Genomic DNA, 9382 nt, shown 5'->3' on the forward strand with positions numbered 1-9382 from the left:
ATTCTCGTTGAGAGGGCGCTACTAGTTTTGGCCTACAGTCGAATAGATGGCGTTGACGGTTTCGTTTGTTATTTAACAATTTTAACGCATATCAGTGAAAGAACATGGGTCAAAATCATAAAAATAATTAATGCAAATAAAAAAAATCATTTATCTATATTTAAATACATTCTATCGTATTTTTATAAATCTTTATTTTTAGTTTTAAAGTGTGTCGACAGATGGCAGTGAATTTACTGGGGTTACAAAATTTACTATGACAGTACCGCTCTAGTATAAGTTACTCTATGGTAAGAAGTAGAGCGGTCTGTCATAGTAGCGATCTTGACGTTGACGTGTCTTTTTACTGAAAAATACTTTTGAAAAACAAGTCACAGCAAATATGTAACAATTATAAATCATATTATACAGTCATTTACATTATTTTGCTATCAAAATATTCATAATACATAGTTACTAATTGTTAAGACACGTCAAGATTGAAATAGGTAAACGACATAAAGAAAACAAGACATAAGAAAAAATATTCCTTTTATTTACTTGACCAAAAAACAAATGTGCTGATTTCTTTCTGTAATAGCTTTAAGAGCTTACCTATTCTATATCACTCACTGTATTTATATGTTAGGTCTAAATAATCCCTTAAGAATTGTTCGGATGCAGTTTAAAACTAAGAAATACATGGTCATATCATAAGTTAAAACTAATGTTAAGGAAAAACATGAGGATTTTTTTACGGAAAATTTATTACAGTTTTTACATAAGAATATACAGAGCCGATTTAAGGCACATTTAAAAAAGCATTATTTTACGACAATATATATGGTCGGCAACTATAGAGGGCTTGATGTTAAAGACTCCAATACTAAACTTGTCATCGACATATTGCTGTAAAAAAGGCCCGTTTAAACGCACCTTTAGGTGGATAGGTACATCTTAAATCTAAAGAAAACTTATTTAATGAAGAAAGGAACTGAAGACCGGTCAGAAATAAAATAATTATGCAATTAAAATCAACTTGGCACACCAAAGTTTTCTAAGAGGCTTGAAGGAGACTACTAAGTCTGTATTATCCAAAGTCTGAATGTTTCTCACACGGTGTCCATGGACTCTTCGTTCGTCGCTTCAGTTTCCATCTCCATGTCCTTGTCATCGGGCCCAGAGGCATATTTTAATCGCAGTTTCTCGTAATGTAACTGCTCCTTTGGTGATACAGACGGTTTGCACTTAGACAAGGCCATTCGGAAGTCTTCGAACGTTACGTATATTTCGCCATCTAGGGTACCGTTTGAAATGTGAGTCGTCAGAGAATTAGTAGCGGCCGCTTTCACCAAGCCAGCTAGATCAGCGCCTGTGTAGCCTTCAGTTAAACCAGCAACCACAGTCAAATCTACATCCGGACCTAACTGAGGCTCAGTGCCGTTTTTGGTTAGTTTCTGTAGAATGTCAACTCTGTCTTCTCTAGCTGGCATTCCGACGTACATGACACGGTCTAAGCGGCCCGGTCGCAGCACTGCCGGGTCTATGATGTCAGGTCTGTTAGATGCAGCAAGCACGAACACCCCCTCGCGGCTCTCAATACCGTCCATTTCGGTAAGTAGCTGGTTAACAACTCGCGCTGCACCATTATTGTCGTGGGAACTTCTCCTCGGACAGAGCGCGTCAAACTCGTCAAAGAAAATTACGCAGGGCGCAGAATTCCGAGCTCGTCTGAAGCACGTCCGGACTGCCCTCTCACTCTCACCCACGTACATATTCAGCAGCTCTGGCCCTTTCACGGAGATAAAGTTCACTCCGGCTTCATTAGCTACAGCTTTAGCTAGCAACGTTTTACCGCAACCTGGCGGGCCGCAGAGCAAAACGCCGCTAGGCGAAGATAATCCTAGCTTCTTCAGCTGTTCAGGATACTTTACTGGTGCCAAAACAGCCAGCTGCAAATCTTTGCGAACTTGATTCAGCGATCCTACGTCCTCCCAAGTCACATCTGGAACGGTAACAATACCTTCTCTTACAGCACAAGGCTTGGTTGTTTTCAGTGCCTTAAGGAAGTCCTCTTGCCTTATGCAAACTCCAGCTAACTCATCACTTGTGTAAGGCATGTTATCTTCTAGCAGACTCAGCACTTCTGCCATTGGGTCTAGAGGTTGTTTCACTTTGACAGTTTCTTGAGGCGGCTGGCTAGGTTCAACAGCAATAACATCTCCGTTGACTTCTTGGGTGGTTGCTTCTGCATTTTCCGGTTCTGGCTCAGCCTCAGATGGTTCTTCTGGCTTCTCTGTTGCTGCGGGCGCCTCCCCCTCATTCTCACCATTAGGAACAGCAGTGGCAGTGGCAGCAGCAGCAGCAGCAGCAGCAGCAGCAGCAGCAGCTGCTTCTTCTCTGGCCTTGTTTTTTTCTTTTTCCTCTTCTTTTGCAATCTCCTCATCCTCTGCTGCACGAATTTCTATAAAAATTCTCTTTACAGCATAAGTGCTTGCTTTATTCACAAGGGCTTGCAGATCAGCACCAACAAAACCAGGTGTGATTTGAGCTAGATGGTTCACATCAATATCATTGCCGAGCGTCATGTTCTTACATAATATACCAAGGATTTCTTTTCTAGCTTTTAATGTGGGTATGCCTAAAGTTATTTCCTGTTCAAGACGCCCAGCTCTTCTCAAAGCGGGATCTAAGGTATCCGGGTTGTTAGTAGCAGCAAGAACTAAGATAGATGCATTGATTTCACCCACATTATCTAAGCTAGCAAGTAACTGAGCTACCATTCGCTTTTCCATGTCCTTCTGAGCATGTATTCTGTTACCACATATGGCATCTATCTCATCTATGAATAATAAACTTGGTGCACAAGAAATAGCTCTTTCAAAGAGTTCCCGGATTCTTTCTTCCGACTCTCCAGACATGCCCCCAACTAACTCTGTGCCAGACACAGCAATTAGTGGCAATTGCAATTTACCAGCAATAGCATGTGCTAGTAAGGTCTTTCCTGTCCCAGGTGGACCATGAAGCAATGCTCCTCTAGGTGACTTAATACCCAACTCTTTATACACTTCTGGATGCTTCATATGCAGGACAAGATCACAAATTTGCGTTATAATATCTGATATACCACCTATGTCCTCGAAACTAACCTTTACATTCTTCAATGTGCCAACTTCAGACTTTGTTTTTTGTACTGCAGGTTTATTGACCTCTGGTTTACGTTTTTTAGAACTATTTTGGTTCTGTTGCGGCCGCGGGGAGTCGCCGGCCGCCGCGCTGTTCGCCTTGCGGATGGGGATGTGTGGTGTTATTGTGATTTGGTCGCTGATTTTCGGCAACTTGGGCGCCGCGGAGCCGTCCTCGTCGCTGCTCAGGATGTCGATGGGTTCGCCAGACTTGCTGCTGTTGCGGGTCCCCGTTACTGCCGGCCGCTTCTTGTCTTGCATTTTGTACATTTGTAGTAGACGGTTGTTGAGCGCACTGTTGTTTTCGTCTAGCAACTCCAAATCGGATTCCTCCTCGGAGCCTTCGGACGTAAACGCGTCGTCGAGACCGTAGCTCTGTAAAACCATCTTGTAGGCACCGCCGACGCTTTTACGGAAAGCGCTGTCGCTTCTATTAGCGTATTCACGATATCGTTCCTTCAGAGTGTGCGCCATTTGGCGGACGTCAACGAAGGTCTTGTCCACATTTTCCGCGAGATAGTTCTTGACCCGCGATACCATAACCGGGTCATTAAACATCTGACCCCCTTGTTTCTTCATTTTAATTCAATTGAGATTACGCGAATACTGTTACTATTTTGTTTCCTTCGCAACGTTTGACAGCGGCGTGCGTGCGTGCGTCGCCGAATCGATGGAAATTGTCACTCAACACCTATGCTCAACATGTCTATGGTATGGTGTAAGTTCATGCTATTCCAGTCACAATTATAAACGTCATCAGAGTTCAAAGTAAAATTTTAAACTGGCTACTGTTATCTATAGTTGGTCAAACCAAATTGTCAGTAAATAAGAACATAAGAACAAAAAAAATATACTCATCCTTTTCTTTTGGGTGCTAGTACTAGTGTAAGACAAAGATAGTATGATTCTCTCTGTCTATGTTTAAAACGAGACAGTCCTTTGACAAACTATATGATCATTGTCAAGAGGGCGCTATTATTTTCATGTATATGGCAACGGTTCAGTACAGTCTGAACATAGACATAGTTGGTCAAGCAAATCTTGTCAGTAGGAAAGGGCGGCAAATTTAAAAAATGTAGGCGCGAAGGGTTATTATCCCATAGAAAATTTGAATTTCGCGCCTTTTTCTACTGACAAGATTTGCTTGACCAATACAAATAATATACGAGTAGTTATAGACGCGCCGCCGAGTGACCGGGGGTAAGAGAAAGAATATTCATATAAAATTTGGGCAGCAAAGAATTTTTTCTCTTTCACTCTTATAAATTTCGGTATTTCGCCATCGCCTCCTACCTATGATGCCACCCGGTCGGTGATAAGGACAAAAGCTAGCCATACACGCACGGATTTGCCCGTCGGTTCATTTATATAAATTTACATAATTATATTTAATTTAGTCGCAAGTCGCAATATACCAGATGGTGTTGGTGTGACTACTATTAGCCACACCATCAGTTCAGCTCTACAGCTGAAACATTATTTCGTCTATCCAAGGGACGAGGCCTACATCCAAGATTGGGTCACCAAAAGGCCACCATGATGATGATGATGGTCATGTTACTAGGTAGGTATATATTCCGTAACCTTACATAGGTTCTGCTACATTGTCAGTTAACAAGATTACATTATTAACAATGTTACGTTCCTAACTATGTATAGTTTTGGGCATTTTTGTCATTTATTATTTAATATTCAGCACTTAAGCATTATTCAAGTAAACCGCCACAATGACACTGACAACCTATCATTACCATCAAGAGGAAAAAAAAGACCTATCATTAAAATTATTGCCAGTGGAAGAAATTATTTCCAATGAAATTCCGCAACATGGCGCATGATCATATATTTCTGGTCAGGCTTTTAAATAAATATTTATTTATTTGTTTCAGGTACGGCCGAAGCAACTAAGTCTCAAACTGGAGTCGCCACCAGATGAAGAGCTAAAGTCTAAACTAACCGACATATTCGTCAAATTAGCGGATATTGACAAAAAACGCGGGGCAAGGTAATCTCCTAGTATATTTTTATGTATAGTTGGTCAAGCAAATCTTGTCAATAAATAGAAACAAAAAAAACTACACTTGTCCCCTTCTTCTGGGCGCCAGCACCAGTGCAAGACTAAGACAGTATGACTCTCCGTCCACGCCCGAAATGAGACAGTCCCTTGACAAACTATATGGTTTGTAGCCAAACGGAAGTTTTCATATATGTATTAGTTGCCTTAACCTCCGAGACCACGGGGACAATGCCGTGCTCGAAACGTCGGAGGTAATTTTGAAGCTTACGCATGCTTAAGTATATGCGATTAAGTCCGCAAGTAAGTAAATAATAATGTGTGAAAGTCGCGAAAGTTTAAATCAGTATTATATTTATGGTCTTTTTGATTTCAGATGCTTGGAACTAAAAAATTGGGATCTTCGGAGCGCGCTGGATTACTACATCATGCTTCTCAAGGTAGACGATCTAGCGCCATTGTCGTCACCTAAAGACTGCACGCCGGCACCACAAGCGTCGTAACAAATTGTGTTTTAAATAAGGATAATTTAAGGCTTATGTGTGTTTCATTCAATTGAACCTACTACATACTTACCGATGTGATGTTCACACTATGTGTCTCTATGATATTTTGTCAGAAACTTAAAGAGACCAAATTCTGCATTAGAAATCGTACATTTCGGATCTAACGTCTACAGGTACAACAAGCAAAATAATCCTGACAATAGAAAAAAAAATCTTTATTATCTATGATTAAAATACTTTAAATTTACACAATCATCTCAAGATGCCTAGCGTACTCTATGGTCTGTTCTGCCAGTTCAGCAGAGGGTAGGATGCCGGCGGCCGCCGCGGACGTCTCTTCGGCAGCGTTGAAATGGTAGCAGTTGTCAGGACCAAGCACCCATCCACGCTAAAGAAATCAGATTAAAGAGTTAGCTTTACTTGATCATTGATTCGCCACAGTCGTCAAGGCACGACATCGGAATGCCGTGACTACAACACCAGGGCGCCGATTTTTGGATATCGAGTGCTCGATTTCGTCACTTGAAAATGTGGAAAAGAATTGATATTTTTGAAATACAAGGAATTGAAATTAGGAATCTAGTGGTATTAACCACTCGTTTTCAATTCTATTAGTAGAATTTAAATGCCTAGGAGTGGAGATATATTAAAGGGAGCCACAAGAAATCGAGCACTCTAAATTCAAAAATCAGCCCCCAGGTCATCAATTTCCTCACCAAAACATCATGAAATATATAAACCCTTATAATTAACATTTTTATAGCCGTGCTAGAATCAGTTTTCAGACAGCTAGATTGGAAATCACTTGGCATAAATATTGGAGGAAAAAACCTGACACATCTAAGATTTGCGGATGATCTGGCCCTGTTTGCAAGAAGTAGTAAAGACTTAGAATATATGATGAACACATTGAACATAGAGAGCAAAAAAGTTGGACTTGAAATGAATTATAGCAAAACTAAAGTTATGTCAAATAGCAACAAAAATCAGATAACTATAAAAAATGAAAATATAGAGTATGTCGACCAATACATATACCTGGGAAAACAAGTAAGCTTCAACCCAAATGCAAACGAACAGGAAATTGAGAGAAGAACTAAAAACACCTGGAATAAGTACTGGAGTCTAAAAGAAACCCTAAAAAGCGACCTACCTATCAAGCTTAAGAAGAAGGTAATGGATATGTGCATACTCCCAACAATGATCTATGCATGCCAAACATGGAAATTCACTTCAAAGGCCAAAAGGACCATAGTTTCATGCCAAAGGGGCATGGAACGGAGTATACTTAAAATAAGAAAAATTTACAAGATCAGACATTCCATAATCCGAGAAAAAACTAAGCTTATAGATGCACTAAGCCAGGCCCAGAAACAAAAATGGAGATGGGCTGGCCATGTTGCCAGACTCCAAGACGAGAGGTGGACTTTTCACACAACGGCCTGGAAAGGTCCAGACGGAAAGAGGAAGAGAAGACGGCCATTGGCACGATGGTCAGACGACATAATTAAAACAGTGGGGGCCAACTGGATATGGGAGGCCCAAGACCGAAGAAAATGGCAGATTCTGGAAGAGGCCTATACCTCTTAGGAGGGTTCTGGAGTGATCATTAGATATTAGACATTTAGAAAAATTTAGATTAAGTTTCATCCCAGAAATAAAAGGCTTTTTTATTTTTTATTTTATTTTATTTATAATTAACATTTGAACAGTATGTTTCGACTTTGATGGAATATTGTATCAATGGGTGAATTACAAAAAAAATGTATGTAATTAAAGACCTGTAATTAGTCAAGTTAACTGATGGCCACAATGAACTGATGGATGGATGGTCTTACCTTTTTTCCATACTCCAGGGCCGCCTGCTGCGAAGCCAGGTTCAGCCTCCTTGCAGCCTCTGTGCATGTGATGCTTAGGTACGCCTTCTCAATACAGGCCGCTATCTCACCACGGACCGTGTCCAGGAGGGTGTCCATGAAAAATGTGTAGCTTTCTGCTGGTACATTGCCCTGTCATCGAAAATTGAAATTATTAAAAATTCTTATTAAAAAAATCTTTATATGTGGTGTCCAGGGTAAATAATAAGCCTTATATTTCATATTTAACTTCTAGCTACTCAGAGGCCTATAAAAAAGCCTGCCATTCAATTCTAATTTGAATCTTTACTTTGACAAATCAAAATTGCATTTAACTTGGCAAAATTTTGATGTCTGGATGTCTATTTAGAGTGATTTTGTCATTGAGCAGCATTTTTCTACCGGAAGTCTAGTATGAATTTGTTGTTTCCCAATGCCAACAGTTAGATGTTTGTTTCTACAATGCTCCAAATTCTTCCCTGTTTTGTGAAGTACTTACACTCTGTTATACTGATCTGAAGACATGTAATACTTGTTTAGTCTTACTGTCTCAATATAAGAGTAATATATCACACACCTTAGCTAAAAAGATCTTATTGTAGCTCCCCTCCATCAAATACTGTTCCAGCGCAAGCGGGTGCTTCACATACAGGTCGGCCCTGATCACATCCACTGGCAGGCGCTCCAGCTCCGTGTGGAACTCGGCCACCCTGTTCTGAGCCAGCAGGAACAGCAGGTTGAGGCCTAGGAGCTGGTACATGAATGCTGATTCTGGGAGGTGCTCTCTGGAATTAAGATTAAACTGATTAAAGTCACTTAGGTTTGCATTATGATGCCAATGGGGCCACCTAGATATCAAATGTCCTGTTAATTTTGAGTAAGAGAAACACAAAAATTAATTGGAATCTTTGAGGGAAACTTTCTTGCAAAATTAAATAACAATTCCAGAAGCTAAAGGACTCCAGATAATCCATGAAAGAAACATGTCACTTACACATACTGGAATAATTTCAACTGGATTTGCATATTACTGAAGATAAATTAGCTTATAATATGTAAAACATACTGACTTGTAATCGAAATAGTAGCATTTTAGCTGTGACATGTAGCGCTCAAACGCCTTCACGTCTTTTGCGGCAACGGCCCACTGTGCTCCAATTTCAAGGACATCCCGCGCCAAGATCAACTCCTTCTGGTTAGCCGCTGTGTTATTACTAGGCAGGAAAGTCAAATGCGTCAACGCAATCTAGAAAACAAACTGATTTTAGAAGAAAAACATCTAAAAATTGACAAGTCATTCCAAACAACGGAACGTACCTTGATTTTGTTCAGCAGCTCCCCGCACTTGTCTAGCTTGCGTGGCTTCTTTGCCCATTCGGTTTTCAGATTTTGATATAAAGACGCAACTTCTGTCACAGAAGCCATTTCGATTTATAAATGTAATTGAATTATTTGGAGAATAAAATTGTACGCTAACTCGTTCCCGTTCCACAACAAATTTGAGGTTGTCGAATGTCGAAGTCTGTTCAAAAACTGAAATGTCGGTTATATTTATTACAATCACTGTTTTTTTTTATTTATGAAATAAATAAAAAAATAAAAATAAAATATCTTTATTTCAGAACATTTAAAATTCCATACAATATTGTTAGTGCCATCGTTATACCTATGTGTTAGTAAATACATTAAAAATAAAAATAAAACTTTTAATGTCGGTTATATTTATTACAATCACTGTTTTTTTATTTATGTAAAAATAATGATCTATCTTTAAATAAGATACTATAACTTTGTTTTATTGTTTACAATATAAATTTATTCACTAAAGGGTTCTGAGTATGT

At 39.6% G+C, this 9382-nt stretch overlaps 3 protein-coding genes across 4 annotated transcripts in view; 1 reads left to right on the plus strand and 2 right to left on the minus strand.

Moving 5' to 3' along the window:
* LOC134747795 (nuclear RNA export factor 2-like) overlaps positions 1 to 5715 on the plus strand; it is a 44554-nt gene extending 38839 nt beyond the window's left edge. For both annotated transcript variants that reach the window (XM_063682432.1, XM_063682433.1), the window contains 2 exons: positions 5054 to 5169; positions 5555 to 5715. In XM_063682432.1, coding sequence (XP_063538502.1) covers positions 5054 to 5169; positions 5555 to 5681 — 243 coding nt within the window. In that variant the 3' untranslated portion in view covers positions 5682 to 5715. The remainder of the gene's footprint in view (positions 1 to 5053; positions 5170 to 5554) is intronic.
* On the minus strand, positions 515 to 3851 carry LOC134747796 (nuclear valosin-containing protein-like). Its single transcript, XM_063682434.1, has one exon. It carries the CDS (start codon positions 3741 to 3743, stop codon positions 1092 to 1094), a length of 2652 nt encoding a protein of 883 aa, XP_063538504.1. The 5' UTR covers positions 3744 to 3851; the 3' UTR covers positions 515 to 1091.
* A 165-nt stretch (positions 5716 to 5880) lies between the features above and the next one.
* On the minus strand, positions 5881 to 9059 carry LOC134747797 (26S proteasome non-ATPase regulatory subunit 8-like). Its single transcript, XM_063682435.1, has 5 exons — positions 8858 to 9059; positions 8611 to 8786; positions 8118 to 8325; positions 7523 to 7693; positions 5881 to 6072 (listed from the first exon to the last, which is right to left on the minus strand). Exons 1-5 carry the CDS (start codon positions 8963 to 8965, stop codon positions 5929 to 5931), a joined length of 807 nt encoding a protein of 268 aa, XP_063538505.1. The 5' UTR covers positions 8966 to 9059; the 3' UTR covers positions 5881 to 5928.
* Between the last annotated feature and the right edge of the window lie 323 nt (positions 9060 to 9382).

The sequence above is a fragment of the Cydia strobilella genome, chromosome 15, assembly GCF_947568885.1.
Source record: "Cydia strobilella chromosome 15, ilCydStro3.1, whole genome shotgun sequence".
Classification (NCBI taxonomy): Eukaryota; Metazoa; Arthropoda; class Insecta; order Lepidoptera; family Tortricidae; genus Cydia; species Cydia strobilella.